The sequence below is a fragment of the Balaenoptera borealis genome (genome assembly GCF_965194805.1).
Source record: "Balaenoptera borealis genome assembly, chromosome: 21".
NCBI lineage: Eukaryota > Metazoa > Chordata > Mammalia > Artiodactyla > Balaenopteridae > Balaenoptera > Balaenoptera borealis.
In genome coordinates this window covers 37,445,179-37,463,819 of record NC_138880.1, presented here as the reverse complement: position 1 = coordinate 37,463,819, position 18,641 = coordinate 37,445,179, and the positions used below count along the sequence as shown (strand labels likewise).

Genomic DNA, 18,641 nt, shown 5'->3' with positions numbered 1-18,641 from the left:
TACAACTAAGCTGATAACCCACTTGCCCAAACATATACGGTAGTAAAAGTGACTTTGTGGAAGAGCGTCTCAAAATCATCAACGTTCCATTTTAGTCTCAGGAATATTAGGTCAGCTTAAATTGAGATTGGTGTGGAAGCCATAGCTAATAGAATTAATCGTAAAAAAATCTAAAGAAAATCAGAACTGTTCAAAACCCACTGAATAACAACTCCAATGATCAGTTAAGAGCCCCTCTTTCTCCCGGTTAGGCTTTGCAATGTAAGTGGTACCGTGATGTAGACAATCTAGAGTATGCTTCCTTCCACTTAATCCTCAATGGTATTGCTCTGTTATCATTTCAAAACATGTTCTCATCTTTCTTAACCCTTTCATTGGTTTGTAACAGTGGCTGGCAGACTTATTTCGTAAATTAAGGGCCAGATAAAAAATACTTTAGACTTCGTGGACCATACAGTCCCTGCTACAAGTACTTAACTCTGCCTTTAGAGCTCTAAAGCAGCCAGAGACAATATGTAAATGTGACTGTGTCTCAATAAAACTTTATTTACAAAAACAAGCTTTGGGCTTCCCCGGTGGCGCAGTGGTTGAGAATCTGCCTGCTAATGCAGGGGACACGGGTTCGAGCCCTGGTCTGGGAAGATCCCTCATACCGCAGAGCAGCTGGGCCCGTGAGCCACAACTACTGAGCCTGCGCGTCTGGAGCCTGTGCTCCGCAACAAGAGAGGCCGCGATAGTGAGAGGCCCGCGCACCGCGATGAAGAGTGGCCCCCGCTTGCCGCAACTAGAGAAAGCCCTCGCACAGAAACGAAGACCCAACACAGCCATAAATAAATAAATTAATTAATTAATTTAAAAAAAAAAAAAACAAGCTTTGGCCCAGGGGTAATAGTTTGCCAACCTCTAGTCTTGCTTTAAAGTTTCTACCCTGCCCTATTTCCTTATAGCCTTTAAATCATTCTTGATTTTTTTTCTGGCAAATTTAATGCCTATTTTGCTAGATAATTAAAATGTCTGACTCCATCTTTTCCTAGTTCACCCTCTATGCTGGCTTTAATCTGCTTCTGTCTTTTAAGCAGCTATGGATATTTTAACTTGTTTTTTAAAACCTTGCCATACTGACTGGATAAAAAGTCATGAATTTCCTTTGAATGAATTTTCATCTTTACTCAAAAGATAATTAATTAATGCCCACTGCCCTTCCCCACAGTATTTGGAAGCCCCTCCCCTGCCTTCAAGTTGGAGGTAGAGGTAGAAATTCTCACGCAGTATTTTATCTGTGGATTTTAGAATTTTCAAAGTGTACGGGTATACCTTTTGTTGCTCTTTTAAGTCACCATTCTGTACCATGCATGACATTCATTTGTTTATTACTGAATTGGGATCATGTTTGGTTTTCTGTATCTTCTTGGTTTGTCTACAGCAGAGCTTTCTTGGTGGCTTTATTCTCTCTAGGTTCACAACATTTCAAGGCTAATGACTCCAGGCTGATCATTCTCCTGAACTCCAAATCCACAACCGGTCTTCTAGATATTTCCACTTGGATATTACACGGGCATCGAAAACTTAACACGTCTAAAACACAACAAATATGATCTTCTCTGAACACTCGCTTCCTCTGCATTTCCTATTGCAAGGAATGGTTCCACCATCCACTCACCCAGTTTCTCAAAGCAGAAACCTGAACGTCAACCTTGATTCCTCTTCTCCCTTTTTCTCTGCACCTAATCAATGACCAGATCCTCCTTTTCTCCACCGCAAACATCTCCTGAATCAATCTATTTCTTTCCATTTCACTGAAACAATCGTTTAGACCACCATGGTCACTTCTTGACAAGATCTCAACAAGGGCTTGGTTTCCCAGGCGCCAGTCTTGTCCTAGCTACTCATTCTTAACACTTAAATCTGAGTAATCTTGGTAGAAATCAAATGTGGTTATTTCACTTCTCCAGCTAAAATACTTCCTTTAATTGGTCCCTGCTGCTTTCTGAGTAGTTAGAACTCCTTAACATAGCTTACAAGACCTTTGTGATTATTATTTCCTCTGCCGGGAGACTTCTCACCTGCTCTCTTATCCCCCTCCCCAATTCCTTTAGCAATCAGCTCAGACAATGGTCTCACAAAGTTCCTTGAGGGCTAATCTAGTTCACTGTTATAGCACCAGAATCTAGGACATATACTTCTTGGCACCAAGTACGCATACAATAATTTTGCTGAATGAAGTGAAGAATCAATTCAGTTCCTAGAGATTATGAGATCTAAACAGGTCAAAATGATGTCTTAAAAGCACAGCAGAGACAGGTGCTGATTTTCTTTCATCACCTTTTTCCTGCCCTCAGACGCTATGCTAATCCTTGAATTCCTGTTTCTTTTTTTACTCTAATAGGTATCTTTACATGTTCTTGATGAATTAGACATTAAGCAATCCATACAATTACATAAAGTATTAGAAGAAATTATAGGAAATACTACACATAAGTACAACTTATGTATGTACTTATAAAGACACACAACCCAGAATTCATGAAGGAAAAGTTAAACCTTATAAACATTTACCTTATAAAAGTTTATCCTTTGAAAATTTCTGCATGATGAAAGACACCATAAACAAAGTTAAAAGATAATGAAAACTTGAGATAAGATATCTGCAACACACCTCACAAAGAACTGATAAGAAGAATACACAAAGAACTCCTAAAAATTAAAAAGAAAAAGTCAAGTAACTCAATAGAAAAAAATGGTCAAGAGAAATAAATAAGCAATTAGCAAAAGAAGAAATGCAAACAATCAAGGAACATATATAAAGATCATCAACCTAACTAGTAATTGGGGAAATGCAAATTAAAACAATAAAAATGGAGTCATTTCCACCCAGCAGACAAAATTCATATTTTTCATTGTGTTGGACAATTTTGCTTATGTACAATGATTATGTACAGATTATGAACATGGGGAAAATAAACACTATCCTACCGATGAAGTGTACAATGGTGAAACTTACTTGCAAGGCAATTTGGCAGTAGCTACCAGAATTAAAAATTAAAATACCCCGTGACCCAGCAATTTCATTTCTAAAAAATCTGTCCCAAAGAAATATTTGTACATTTACACAAAGATTTATATGCAGATACACACACACAGATTCACTACAGATTTGTCTTTATACTAAGAGCAAGAAAAAAAGAGAAACAACTAAACAATTATTAATTAGTAGTGGTAAAATTCATTAGGACAACCGTGTTTCTATTATAAAGTAGGAGATAGGCCTATATGTACTGACATGAAAAAATCTCTAAGTTACCCTCTTTGGCAGAATCAAATTTAGAACAGTACCTATCCCGTTTACGTTTAAAAACATAAATGTGCATCTAAATTCACTGAAGGAGGCGTAGAAACACACACTCTTTAAGTTGTTGACAGTGGTTACTCTTGACAATGAGAATGTAGCACTTGTGTACGGTTACTAGTAATAACCCTCCCCAGGAATGCAGAGGTTCTTAACATGGAGAAAGGGGACACTTTCTAAAGAGGTTCTGAGCGATGCCCTTTGTTACGCTGTAAAGCTTGTGGTGGCAGCAAAGGGTAATGCGTGTAAAATACAGGGGAGACTTTTAGTTCCAGCCTGTGTGGCTCTGATTTTCCTCTCCTTCTAAAACTCATTCAAAAAACAGTGATCAAACCCCACGTTCCTTGTGTACTACCAGGAGGCTTACTGGGGTCCTTTGCTTCTGAGAGCACAAGCTGGACTTTTCTTTCCTAGAAGGGGATTCCCGGGGCTCTAAAACTTCTGTGGACAGTAAAAGGGTTCAGAGTAACCTGAATCTCTCCCTATAGTAGGACCTCATAGAGTCTTTCAAATGAATAGTAATTCCCCCCTGCCCCAAATCATCCGCCAGGTTAATGTATTTTAAGGCTCTGAGACTGAGTGCCATTCTATATTCTGATATCTGGATTCTTTGTAAGAAGTACTTAGGAACTCTTGTAATTTCCTCCCTTCCCTCCCTCCCACCCTCCCTCTTTCTTCTTCTTTTTTTAAGCCATTTCCCCCCTCTCTTCCTATTTCTGTTACTATTTTATTTAACTTTTATTTTTCAATATGTTTTTTGGAGAACACAAATTGTCTCATACTCCTTCTAGGACTTCTTAAAACTCTACTTTCAAATATTTCCTGATTTTCTTTCGGTAAAATCTCCAAACGTAGACCAGCTCTGTCCCTTCATCACACTCATTCTGATGCGTACATGAAAATTTCATTCATTGCTTCCCTCCTCGTTTCCATTGCTAGCACACTCCTGCTTTCTCCTGCAGTTTGAATCTTCTGTTTGCATTTTTCTTCCTTCCTTTCTCTCTCTCATTACAGTTTCTTTTCAATTTCTAAATAAGCTCAGTTGAATCTGCTTCCTTCTCTACAATTAACAACCTCTGAAGATGTAAAAAAAAGCCTGTTTTAGATACATCTTCCTGACATCTAGCCCCACGAAGTAACAACAACTCTGAAGGACAAAGAATAACTCTATCTACTTACAAGTAAGATGCATCTTTCCTGGCAGGATTTATACTTTGACACTCTACCATCTTGCACAAAATTTAGGAAGAGTCTTTAAGTCATTCTTGGGCCCTCAACCATTCAATCTGCAGGAGAGGGCTTGCGTCCCATGCCTCTGGTCCCCACAGGGGAGCTATCCACTGGAGGACCAGACAGGGAAGCAAGATGTCAAGGGGAACTCTGAATAGATCTCCCGAATGAGAAGGACAATGGGAACATGGTAACCACTGCCAGAGACAATATATCTTGGAGAAATCATCTCATTAATAAGCATCTTGAGTCTCTATAAAAACAGAGTTGTCTCTGGCAAGCTGTTGCATTTTGATGCTTCTATGGTGGGACCGGACCGCCATATGGGGAGCTACTGAAAGTCAAGACACCCCCTATTGAATGAGATTTGTAGTAGGGTGACCAGGTGAAACTGACGACACGTACAGAAGTGTTTGGGAGAACCGAGAGCTGCCTCGTCAATCTCGGGCATCGAAAGCATGTCAGAGGCTCAGCACTGGTTTCCTTGCTCTCAAGTGAGAAGGCTGGAATTTGGGGGGGAAGGGAGGAGAGAGAGACTAGAAGATTCCTTCTGAAACTAACAGAATTCTACTACCATATGAAATGGTTATTGGAGTATACTGTCTGGTTATACTAAAACTAAACGCTATCGACAGCTATTTATATTCCGATAGTTGAATCTGTTTTTCTGCCTACCCACTGTCCTTACCCCTTTATTCTGGAGACAGAACTTCAATTTTCTTGTAGGGCGGTGACCTAATTCTGACCATGAGAGTCGGGCTCAGGCCAGGCCCAGGTCTCATGTAACCATTGAAAAAGGTGTCCTCCCTGCACTGGGCTTGTTATGCTAGAGGAATGTAAACCTCGAGCTGGTGGGAGAGACATCCAGAGAATGGTGCCAGCATAGAACAAGCAGAGTTGACAGATGATTAACCCAGATTTCTGTTACCACTGTCTGTACACCTAGGTGCAGTTCTCTCCAAACTTGTCCGTTATATAAGCTAAGGATGGGGCGGTATGGAGTCACTGTCTTCAACCCCACTCCAGATCACACAGCGTTTAATAGGGACCAGGTCCCATCTCTTCACCTGTCTTGTCTCTGATCTTAGCGACTTCACCATCAGCGTGCGTTCTGGGATATGAACAAGACACGGCTCAGTCTAGAGGGAGAATGACTTTGTAGGTGAAGATAAAGCTGAAGAAGAAAAACGTAAAAGCCAAGTGGAGGCCTGCAGTGTGGATCACTTGCTCAGAAAGCTTTTCCAATGAGGAAAGGATATCTTGTCCTTGCTTCCGAAGTGCCTACAGGCCCTGTGTGGAGATGTTCGCCACAATTCTCTGGTCCAGTGACCACAAGTCTCTGACGTCCACTGTGTGATTTAAAAATGGACTCTCCCATAGCCCACCTCTGCCCCGATGTCTGCTCTAGCTGCCTGTGTGTGACACCTGGAGCTCAGATTTGAGAAGCGAAGGGGGAGACACCCTGTTGAGTCCACAGAGAGTGGGGATCTTTGTCAAGGCCTTTATGGTGGGTAAAAGATGGCCTTAGTTCTGAAAAGCTAAGGGGTCTGTGTATGCAACAGCTATTTATTTGAGCCTTAAAGAAACAAGGTCCAACTGAACAGCAGATTTACTTCTTATGGCCGTGCAAGTGTTGCGAGAGTGGCTAAAGACAAGTTCCTCCCGTCTACTTTATTAGTAGCCCACTTCTCCTAGTCCTCATCACAAGTTCCCCTCGAAGTCTGCTTTTCCTCAAGCACGTTAGAGACATAAAGGGGAAGTTGGCTCCACAGGCAGAGAGGGTCACCTATTTTTTTTTAACTAAATTTATTTATTTTATTTATTTTTGGCTGCGTTGGGTCTTCGTTGCTGCGCACGGACTTTCTCTAGTTGCGGCAAGTGGGGGCTACTCTTCGTTGCGGTGTGTAGACTTCTCATTGCGGTGGCTTCTCTTGTTGCAGAGCACAGGCTCTAGGCATGCGGGCTTCAGTAGTTGTGGCACACGGGCTCAGTAGTTGTGGCTCGCGGGCTCTAGAGCACAGGCTCAGTAATTGTGGTGCACGGCCTCAGTTGCTCCGCAGCATGTGGGATCTTCCCGGACCAGGGCTCGAACCCGTGTCCCCTGCATTGGCAGGCGGATTCTTAACCACTGCGCCACCAGGGAAGCCCGGGTCACCTATTTACTTAGTGAGATCCAGAGATTGAGGATCTTTAGGCTTAGGCAGTAGAGATGGGGTGAAGCGGATTTGGTAAAGGAAGGTATATTTTGGAGGGGAAGGAAGATGCTTGGTGTAAGAAAAAAATATTTATTTCACCGTATGTGGCTGTTCTTTCTAAAATTTTTAAATATACCTTTTTCAGTTCTGGGAATAGTAAGCAACTTTCTCTCTGTGTGTGTGTGTGTGTGTGTGTGTGTGTGTGTGTGTGTGTGTGTGTGTGTTCTGCAAAGTTCTTAAAGTTGTGTTCTACAAAATTACTCAGACTAGACCTGCAGCTATTCGTATGATACGTTTAATTTCTGATTCGGGCCAAATCAACCTCTTCATCTTCTCCTCCTCCTTAGTTACTTAATGTGTTAAATCAAATTACTTGGCTACTTTCTGGCTAATTCACCATTTTGACATCAAACTTAGTTTAGACAATGGATCTCTAATGGTATAGTTCCTACATATCATAGAATTTCAAGTATAGTCCTTATTTTAAACATTCTGTTTTATTGTCCTCATACAATGATAATGATATCCTTAATTGCCAGATTATGTGTCTTGAGTTGGGGTTTGGTGTGGAAAATATTGTCCGTATACACACAGCCCATGCTTAAGTTCAAGGAACCCTCTAGCTTGGGTTATAAGGCACCCAGGTTACAATCTCAGGATATAATAAAGCTGGCACTGAGATTCCTTCTCAGAAGATCAACAAAATTAGGTTAGGGACAGGAATACAAATTATATGAGATAAGTAGAGAATCCACAGGAGGTCTTCTATCAGCTCAGATATCCCCTTGGAGAGGCAAGTCTAGAGATAGCCGAGCTTCAGGCTAAGAAGAATAAACAAAGGGGGAATGAGGCCAATTCACAGCTGATAAATTTTGAGGAAAGAGAAACCTCCTTAGCGGATAACAATACTAAAGAGTTGATTAGCCCCTCAGTTACTCTGCAGCGTCTCTGCAGACTTGGCCCTGCCCTTTGCTTCCCTCTGCACGAGTCTGTAACCTCCTCAAAGTAATCTTTCAGAAGACAAGTGTGAAATATCTGATCAAGGAGGAAGGGAAGGGACTTCCCTGGTGGTCCAGTGGTTAGGACTCCGTGCTTCCACTGCAGGGGGCATGGGTTCGATCCCTGGTCGGGGAACTAAGATCCCTCATGCTGTGCGGCAAAAGAATAAAAAATAAAAGAGTAATTTAAAAAAAAAAAAAGGAGGAAGGGAAGCTCTCCTTCCTCCATGGGCATTAGAAAACAATGGGGTAGGGGCTTCTTGGGGGAAAGTAAGGAGGAAAGTTGCCGTCTGGGCTGGGGGTCAGAGAGGACTGATGCCGTGTTTCTAAGACAGGCACATGGGCACGGTGAGGAGGAATCGGGGCAGCTCCATATTGTTAGGCAGGAGAGGCTGCGAGGGCAAAGGGCCACCTAAACCTATCAGGAGCAGACAGCAAGGGAGGCTTCAGCTCAGAACTAGGGGCTCAAGTTGCTCAAGAGTCCAGGTTAAAAGAAAACAGGGAAAATAGTGAACAATGTGCTAGAATGAAAGGGGAGAATTGCAACTCTTAGGAAGATGAGACACAAATAACGTTTGGTTTCAGAATGATTGTAGCGCGCGCGCACGCGTGTGTGTGTGTGTGTGTGTGTGCGCGCGCGTGTGTGTGTATGTGTGTTGGGGGCAATGGGGAGAGCTGAGAGTTGGTTCGTGTGTGTGTGTGTGCGTGTGTGTGTGTGTTGGGGGCAATGGGGAGAGCTGAGAGTTGGTTCTGGCACTCTGCTTCCAAAAGAACAGTACAGGGCAGGCCTTGTTTTTACTGTGTTTCCCTTTATTGTGCTTCAAAGATACTGCGTTTTTCATACATTGAAGGTGTGTGGCAGCTCTGCTGGGAGCAAGCCCACCGCGCCGCTTTCCCAGCAGCATTTGCTCGCCTTGTGTCTCTGCACCACATTTCGGTAATTCTCGCAATATTTCAAACTCTTTCATTATTATATCTGTGATGGCGATCTGTGATCAGTGGTGACCTTTGATGTTACGACTACAACTTGCTTAAGGCTCAGATGACGGTTAACATTTTTTAGCAATATCTTTATATTAACGTATGTACATTGTTTTTTAGACGTAAGGCTATTGCTCACTTAACAGACTACAGTATAGGGTAACTTAACAGCGTAGGGTAAACATAACTTTTATATGTACTGGGAAACCCCCAAATTTGTGTGACTTGCTTTATTCTGGTACTTGCTTTACTGCAGTGGTCTGGAACCGGACCCACAATATCTCCGAGGTCTGCCTGAAGTTAGGTCCACTCTATTTGGAAAGGAAAAGGCCATTCAACCTTCTCTGACAACCTTTTATGAATTTCACCCAGTCAAGGGGAGCACTTTTGAAAGCAAAAGAAGGAAAATTGGATAATAATAGCTGCTACTTACAACATAATATATCCCTGGCAATACACTAAGTACTTTACAAACATTCTCTCACTTAATCCTTCCAGAAACTCCTTTATCACTCTTTTATACACGAAGCCATTGAAATGTAGAGGGATAAGAACCTTGTCTCAGGTCACATAAGCACCACGAGTTGGAGTGAAGATCTGACTCTAAACCTGCACTTTTAACCAACACATATTGCCCACGTGGACACTCCCAAAAGGGCAGGTGGAATGAAGGCGGGGGTAGGGGACACACACTAACCCACAGAGCAGGTGACCACAGGGGTCCAGACAGAAACGGAATCCTTCCAAAAATCTCAGTCCCAAAGGGACACCAACACTGAACAGCTCCAGGGGCAAGTCCTCCATCACTGGAGACAACCACTAACGCTCACTTCTCTCTTCTCTGAAACTGAAATACACTAGCACGGAGGATGTGCGCAACGGGGAAAATAATTATTTCTTAACCCTGGGCTTATGTGGGGTGGAATATCATAATCCTTTTCACAGGGTGTAAAGTTAAGGATAAAAAGACACTGGAAGTACAGCTTCGAGGGGATTGCTTTCTGTTCCTGTTTTTTTTTTTTTTTTTTCCTTTTCATCCAAGCCTTCCAACAGAAGAGCTTGGGAACTGTCTTGCATCTTTTGGAATGTTTCATTATTAAAATACTGCTTTAGAGCTCCCAATTTACAGGGTCCTAAAAACTGCAGCGAGGAGAATTGTCACCCGGAGATTAGGACGAGGAGTGGAGAACAATGTACATTACACGGTAGCTTGGTTACCTTGCCTTTTCCCTGAATGATAACAATCTTGCATTTGTCTCAGGGAAAATAGGGAGCAAAATCACCCTATCAGCACTCATACCTTTTTCAAAAAATTTAATCTATGGGGATCGGATTTTTTTTTTTTGGCAACAGATAACCAGGTACCCGCGAGAACCTACAAGCCTGAGTTCTGGCACAAGCTCGCCTTGCTGCTCAGCCTCTCTTACCTCCCTCATTGTCCTTGCCGTCTGCGCAGAGGGTCTCCATGGCCACGTCACAGCCCGCTCCCCTCCACCCTGGCTGGCAAACGCAATGCCAGCCGTTTTGGTCCAGCGTGCATCTTCCATTGCTGTTGCACAGACCGGGGCACCCCTCTGTCAAAAGAGACAAAGAAGGACAACGGAAGTGATTTGAGTATTGAAAGTTTTTGCACCTCAAATAAACAAATGAGGGACACTTAGTGGGAACAGGCCTTTCGAAACAGCACAAATACTGTAATTGCACATGGATAGAAACAGCAACATTATCTAAGGAATCTCATTCTTATCCAAGTGGCATCTTTGATTGGCCTGACCCTTGAGACACCACTTACCTGTGCAGGACAGAAATATCTGCAAAGATCCACTAAACTGCTGCAGGCCAGACAAAATTAACTTAAATTTTTTTCCTTTAGCAAAGCAACAAGGGTGATTGTAAGGTGTGAAAAAAGCGTCACAAGAAGATCATTTCAGAAGCCCTAGAATAGACTTTTTAATCTGTTGTAAACAATACTGGTCACTGGTTAGACATGCCTTCTTAAAAGCGCCTTGTTGCTTTCAAAAATTCCCTCTAAATTTAAAAGCATGAAAGCGGGTATGAGGATATGAATGATGTTGAAGAGAACATTAATTTTATCTGGCCTCAGAGTTGCCGTATATTCATGTGAAATTACAGTGCATTAAATAACTGCACAAAGTATAGGCCAGTATTAATGACTATACTTTATGCCGAGAATACATTCCTTTTCACAGAATAAGCAAAGCCCAGGAAATAGTGAAGCAGCTTAGCATCTATTCTAACAAACATTAGGATTCAGGCTGCATACGGATGGGACAGGACCGACAGGATTTCCAACCGAATGTAATAGCTGTGCATATTGGATTACTTAGGACGGACAAAATGAAATACCATAAGGACCACAGTAAAACATCGATAGACCGAACAAAAACGCAGTAGTCACGTGCTTCAAGACAGAGCGCAAAGAGTGAGAGTTTGTGACAATCTCCCTAAAGCTTTTATGCTGTTACCTTTATATCCTATCTTGTCTGCTTTTATGGGCAAGGAGGGAAAATTTGGGAAACAATGAAAATAATTTAATATATCCAAAATCTATAATTGTTTCAGCCTAACATGACATTTAAAAAAAAAAAACAAATTCTGCCACTTCCTACAGATGGTAACTGGCATGCAGCCAACATGATCTGTTTATGAGGATGACGTTCAGGTAGATTCTGGAGCGCTTGTCTATGAGCGTGACACGACACTGACAGAAACGAGGATATAAACGCTCTAAAATGGCAAGAATAATTGGCTATTAATCAGATCTCTGTGGAAAGAATTACTTATAATTTGGTATAAAATATATATAAGTAAAAAAAAACACTTGCTCTAGCAGTTGGGGTTTGTTCTACAGCTTCTTATAATTAGAATGCTACTCTTGTTTTGGTGACAAAATTTAAGGGAACAATCCGTTTAAGGATGTTTATTTTAAGTCTGTATTAAAAGAATTATTCATATCTTGGCTTCCCCTCCTCCACTGTGCAACTTGAAATGAAAAGATCTCAAAGAGACTTTCTGTCTCTTAAGATTAGAGTTAACAGAAAGAAGACTATTTTGACAGTCTCTTGTGGCTGGGTATGATGAAATTACACTTATGGATACCATCAGGTCAGGAGAAGATTAATTTTGCTGCTTCTTTTCTTTCAGACAATTACCATCTGTATTTATGGACTATTCAATACCTAAAAGGTGAATTTTCCTTACGGATGTTTCTGTTTTGTTTTTAATGAAAAAAAAAAGAAAGGGTTTAACTGCCCCACTGACAAAGAGGTGCAGCAGCTGACTGCAGGCACACAAGAAGTTATTACATGAAAGCCTGGATATTGTCATGAATATTTTCATATTCTAATGAAAAGCACAAACAAGGAATAAAAAAATAGGTAATCTGAGGAGGAAGGGAAAGGGAATTTTCTCTTCTGAAAAATACGGTTTTCACTTATTTCTATGATAACTGAAGATAAAGAATCTGCTGTTTTCTGCTGAGTGGTGTTATCGTTTCTGTTTTCTAGAATGCACAGTATTTTGTAGTTTTTTTAGAAAATCACAAAACATAAATTATGATATCACATATATTTTGAAACATTGAGAAAAAGCCAAAGAAGTTTCCATATGAGGATAAATGAGATTTCTCTCAACATATGTTAACCAGAATCTTCTTTAGATTGACAATTTCTTATTCTGTGATAAGAGAGTGAGCGTTCATGATTCTTGATTTAGAATTTAAAGCCTATGAGCTGAATTGCCAACAATGAAGATCTTAAAGCCAAAAAAAACCTAAAAAACAAAACAAAACAAAACCCCAAAACAAAAAACAGCAAATGTACTGTTATCTTCAGTTTTTGGTTCCAGTGAAAACTAATGTTTTTACATAGGATGAAATCTGTGATAACCCAAACTTATAAAAATGAGACACAGACATTCAAGTCTCAATACTTTAAATCCAAAGGATTTCACATAATGTAAGCCTAATTTATAATTTACAAAAATATGCATGAAAACAGTCTATTTTCATACCTAGTGCAAGCTAATACACCGTTATATAGAGATATGGCAACAAAAAGCAAGTATACAGTACCTTTAACTATCTTATCCAAATAGTGAGCTTGAGAAATTAAAAAGGAAAAAAGAACAGACAGACATTTCAGAAGTGTCACATGGGACAAGGAAATTTTCAGAATTTACATGCAAATTGAGTAGCTGCAGCTGACATAAGACTCACATCACACGACAGAGATGCACTTCCTATCTTCTAAAAATGCAATATATTCACGTTTTAGAAAATGTAGTCACGATTTCAGGATATGCTCAGCATTTTCAGGAAAAGTATGCAGGGAAACTAACACTTTCTTTCGCAGATTATTTGGAATGGACACACCCTGATCCTTCCCGAGATTATATGAAAGCATAGCTAAGTAGAACAAACGGAATCAATTCTTTATTACTAAATAATTTTGGAAATTTACAACTATGAGATCTACAAATAATCAACGTTTTTTGCGGGGGGAGGTGAGAAAATAATTCTCTTTTTTTCAGTTTGTTTTTAACAAAGTAGTTTCGCAAGGGTCACACAGTGGAAGGGCAGAAAGAATACACAGAAGGCCCAGAGGAGCCATTTATGTATGTTCAGATGCTTTCTTCAGTCTGCAAGATAAACCCACAGAAATTCTACTTCATTCACCTTCCCTCTTGAGTTACTTGCATATTTACAAATAATCAAACTTTGTTAATAAAGAAGAAAAAATAAAGAAGGAAGCTGAGAGTCCTTGAGCAAAGTTCATATAGTATTATGAAAAAGGCATGTGTAAGTTCTGTAGACTATGATTACCCAGTAACCCTTGACTACATGTCGGACGCACAGTAATGTATCATGTATGTAGTCTATTAAGAAATACGGACTAAGATCTTGTTTCTTTTCAGGATTCAGGCAGGAATAGGCTCTGTTTCTCACAAAAGCTTTGCTGGAACAGTCAGGATTAAGACTGAAGTCTTTTACTGTACCTGTCCATTTAATCTTTCATGAGGTTACAATTAGCCGACACCTTTCCTCTTGAACAGAGGCATAAATATCCCTCTCCGTTCACTCACTGGAGAGACCTAATATATTCTTAATAAGCCTCAAATCTTCTTGCTTTGCCAAAATTCATACATCTTTAATGGTCTAAAATTGCTTTTCAAAGATGCTTATGTTGATGATTTTTCATTACTGACATATGCAAGTGGTCGCAGAACTTTTAACAGAATGATTTAAACTATAACTTTCAGTTGAGCTACTCAAGTCTGGTAAGTTCTGTCACGTGTGTAAACAAAACCATAAATGGTTTAGACCCATCTGTACCGTGGATATAAAAGGATGCCTCACGTTGCCACAGTATTCCATCAGAGGCTTCTGAATTGCGTTTAAAAATAAGCATGTTTATGGCTGACAATATACTGCAGGAGAAACTAAGGGGGAGGAGAAACAGTGTCAAGCACTAGTCTGAAATTACAATTTCATAAAAATAATTCTTTTCAAACATTAAAATAAAAATGTATTACTGTATAACATCATTCATATACTTTCTTAATAATTCCTTCGAAACATTATATAATCCAGTAGAGTCCCATAAGAGCTCATTTAATACAGAGGATAAACCAAGTGCCTTTAAACACTGTGGAGTTCCTGGTTCACCTCGGGTACTATTTCTGAGGGAATTCTTAGTTTATGAAAATTAATAACGCTGATCAGAGTTGGAGTATAAGCCTTTGGCTTTTACATCAGGTCCACTTCAGTTAACACAACCAAAATAAGGAATGTAATTAATCCTGATCTGGATTAGTAGTTTTAAAGGAGGAATAAATTAGAATCCAGCCAATCCCATTATTTTAGCAAACAGAATCAATTATGCAAAACAGTGGATTATAGGTAAAGGTAGGTTTGTCATTGGGCCAAGAGAACACTGAAAGTGGAGCTGAAATTAGAAAACACATTTAAAATGTACAGCAGGTCACATTTTACATAAAGCTTTAAATATTAAAAATATTTAAAACACATTCTGCAAAAAGTTTTAAAACTAACCATAAGAAAAATATCTGTACTGAAGAAAAAAATACAAAGATGTGTCATTTGCATTTTATATCATAGGGAATAGTTGAGGCTGATAGCTTAAGACTAAGAGAGAAGAGGGGGGAAAACCACCACCTATATTTTGGCCGCATAGAGTAAAATTTCCAACAATACCACAAAACCCTGGCTCTAAATAATGAAGAAGTTAAAAGAAGATGTCCATATATGAGGTCCAAATAATTATTAAAGATAATAATTGCAACAATGAAAACATCATTATATAAGCCACTACAGGAAATCATCAGAAAAATGCAGGTATGTTGTAAAAAGCCATTAGCAACAATAATTGTAAAAAATAATACAGTATATTTAAAAAATTAATATACCTACCAATTGCTGAAATGCACATTAAGTTGCAAAAAAATCACTTTGAAAACGAAGGACTGTGTTCTGACACTAAAGGAAAGTCGTTCCTATTAGATCTACTAAGAAGTTTTAAATTTGTTTTATAGAAGAAAACTCTTATAAATATGAGCTCTAGACATATAAAATGGAGCCCTTTAAAAAACTGGTCTCCAGTAAAATGTATTCATAAAACACTTTCCCTGGAGTTTCAATTATTTATCTTTCTTTTTTTTTTTAACATCTCTATTGGAGTATAATTGCTTTACAATGGTGTGTTAGTTTCTGCTGTATAACAAAGTGAATCAGCTATACGTATACATATATCCCCATATCTCCTCCCTCTTGCTTATTTATCTTTTAAGAAGACCCCTGTGGGGTACAGGAGGTGAGTGTCACCGTGTTTCCCATAAGACAGTGGTTCTTAATCTTTCGGGGTCTCAGATCTCTGAGGCAAGTGGTGAGACTTACGGAGTCTCTGCCCCCACCCCCCGAAAAAAAATGCACACACACGCACAAAGTGCTGCTTATGATTCTAGCATTTCAGGAGCTCTGGTTCCATAACTTGCAGATTACAAACACCTGGCTGATGTATTTTTGAGTCCCAAATTTCTAGCTCTAAGTGCTTTATACCATTCTCTCATTTAATCTTCACCACAACCCTATGATGTAAATACAGCTGATACGGTAAACGCAGATGAAGAAAGGAGGAGAGAGGCAGTTTGTACAAGGTCACGGGCTGTCTAGGCTGTCTGGCTCTGGGGCTTGCTCTTAACAACTGTGTCATAATGCCTCTTCTTAGACATTTAGAAACAAACAAAAGTTTTTTCTTTAGTAGAAGAAAGGAATGAAAGAAGCTCAGAAGTACTGTGCAATCTTTCCTGACCTAACAAGAATCTCAGCAGATACTTGTTCCCAAAAGCCATAGGGTGGTACCACCATCTTTTTGACGTCTTCTACAAGGCTTCCTTGGGAAAGTGTCAGGTGTATCCTCCTTACATGGCAGAAGGCAGGCGAGTGTCTTCAAATGCTAGGGCTCATCTTGGCCTTAACTGTCTCTCTTTCAAAATACATTCCGATACAGTCATCCCAGAACATAACAAATGAAACAACTGCGCCAGTTTCGAGCCCAGGCACTGGAAGTCCTTGGTCTACTTGCTGGTAGAGGTGGGCAAAGCCTCAGTGAAATCTGAGATGTGGGAGAAAGGTGTGGCTCCTCAAAAGAATTTTTACTCTACGATTAGCTCAGAAACCTCCAATATCACCAAAGCAAATGACGAGTACTGTATCCTCTTCACACACTCCCCTCTAGGTGCTTCTTTTTAAAGAGAATTCTTTCTCTTTTCAAGGCCCCTGTTTACCATACTTCCCCCCTTTACTTCTGGGGAAGATGGGTGGGGGGATGAACACAAATCGACTTACCCTTGTCTGTACGGCTTAGTAAAGGACGTGGACTCTACAGCCCCTAGAAGGAGCTCGCTCAGTTAGTCTTCTTGTACCATTTTTCATTCCCGATGTGGAGAGTGGGGAAGAACAGCATAGCATCTCTTTGGAAATTCTGCCTACATGCTGTTGCCTCCTCTGCTTATCTGTCAAAATTATGGGCAGCCCTGCTCCATGTCCTCTAGTTAACTGATTCCTCCTGTTTCTCCCCCTGAATACGTCTCATGGATGAAGTCTAGGACTATAAACACCAGGGTAAATGTAAAAGGAGAGGAGAAAAAAATCCAGAACTAGCCGTGATCAATTCATTTCAGTTAAGAGATTCCAGGAAAACACAAGGCTTTAACAACGTATAGACATATGTGACTTAACGTGTAAATCTTCCGCATTAGAAATGCAAACTCTGTGGCCACGCTAACCACTGTATTCCCATCTCCTGGCTCACAAGGGATTCTTAATACCTGCTGAAGAAAATGACGAAATGTCCTTATTACGGTGCTCCTACGGAAGCGGAGCAGGCCCTAAGGTCCTTGTCCCCAGGTCCTCAGCCCGCCTTCTGTCTGTGGAAACACTTTAGCCAAAAAGTAAGTTTAATCAGAGAAGCGAGAAAATGCAGAAACAGAGGAAAACAGTCAGAGGAGACCAAACAATCAGAGCTTGGTCATTCAGCACAGTCAAGGACCTTCAGCTCCTCCTCAAGGGCTACAGGTCATGTGCTGAGCCGTGTCCTGTGAGCTCTTGTAGATACTGACACCCTCCACGAGGCGGAGGAGGACGCCTACATGGTGACCACATTGAAGCCGCGACATAAGCTGCCCCACTTCACACAATTCCGACAACTGGCCTCAAAGCAATGGGAACAAACCCCGGAACTAAAGATTAACCGTACTTAAAACAACCAAGGTGACGCTGATCAGACCATCACATTCCTGATTTCAAGACGACGGTCAGAACTGCCTACGCTGCCCTGCGCCCGCCCTCCGCCTGTGCACCCCTGAGACTCCCCTTTAAAAGCCCCTGTGCCCTGAGCAGCCATCGGGCGTTGGTTCTCGGACAGGAGTCCACCCTCTCCCCTGGTTGCCGGCCTCCGAAATAAAGCAACCTTTCCTTTCCTACCAACACTTGTCTCAGGAACTGGCTTTCGAGCAGCGAGCAGCTGGGCCTGAGTTCGGTAACACTATGTCCTACACGTGTTTGCAGCTTTCGAAGAAATTCTGTGAATAATAGAGAGGCTACCTTTTGGGAAAGAAGCATATGTGAGCAATACCTCATTTACAATATCCTTCCCCTCTCCTTCACCCATCTGTTCCTCTCCCCTTGCCCAGTCGATCTATCCTAATTATATACAGCGGTATTAACAATCACTAGCATTTACTGGCTGTTACTATGTGCTGAAAACTATGCTGAGCATTTTATATGGACTGGCCCGTTTAGTTTCCACCACTCTGTGGGCTAATAGGTACTTTTATTATCTTCCCTACTTCACAAATGAAGAAACTTGAGGCACAGGAAATTAAATACCTTCCTCAAGATCAAAATGCTAGCAAGTGGCCAAAATTCCAACCAGGTGGTCTGAGACCAAAGTCCATACACTCAATAAACAAGCTCTGTATACAACTCAGCAGAAGCCGAACTGTGTACCTGGGTAAGATAGACGAGAAACATACCTGTTTTTGGATTGGTCAGTGAATTTACTTGAATGAGAAAATAAGACAAAAAAATGCGGAAATCCTTATTTCAACACTGACAATTAAAGGGAGAAACTGGGAAGTAAGATTAAAATCCAAACAACTTGAAGTATTAATCTGTGGACACAGCCTCATAAAGGAGGGTACTTTATGTAGTTAAGAAACCTTTACAATGAGAACTGCTGTGACTTGTTCTAAAAATCCCAAGTTTGGAAAACCGATCAGCAGGATATTAAAACTGAGGGATAAAACCAGGAAAAATTAAAACAAGTGAGTTTGAAAAATCAAAGACCAGAA

General features: G+C 40.6%; 1 protein-coding gene across 1 annotated transcript in view; it reads right to left on the bottom strand.

Annotated features, from left to right (window-relative positions):
• Positions 1–18,641, bottom strand: part of TENM3 (teneurin transmembrane protein 3) — a 2,383,554-nt gene that overhangs the window by 67,479 nt on the left and 2,297,434 nt on the right. The window contains exons 16-18 of the mRNA XM_082374697.1: positions 12,844–12,870; positions 11,237–11,254; positions 10,178–10,324 (exon numbers count right to left, since the gene is read on the bottom strand). Of these exons, the coding sequence (XP_082230823.1) occupies positions 10,178–10,324; positions 11,237–11,254; positions 12,844–12,870 (192 nt within the window). The remainder of the gene's footprint in view (positions 1–10,177; positions 10,325–11,236; positions 11,255–12,843; positions 12,871–18,641) is intronic.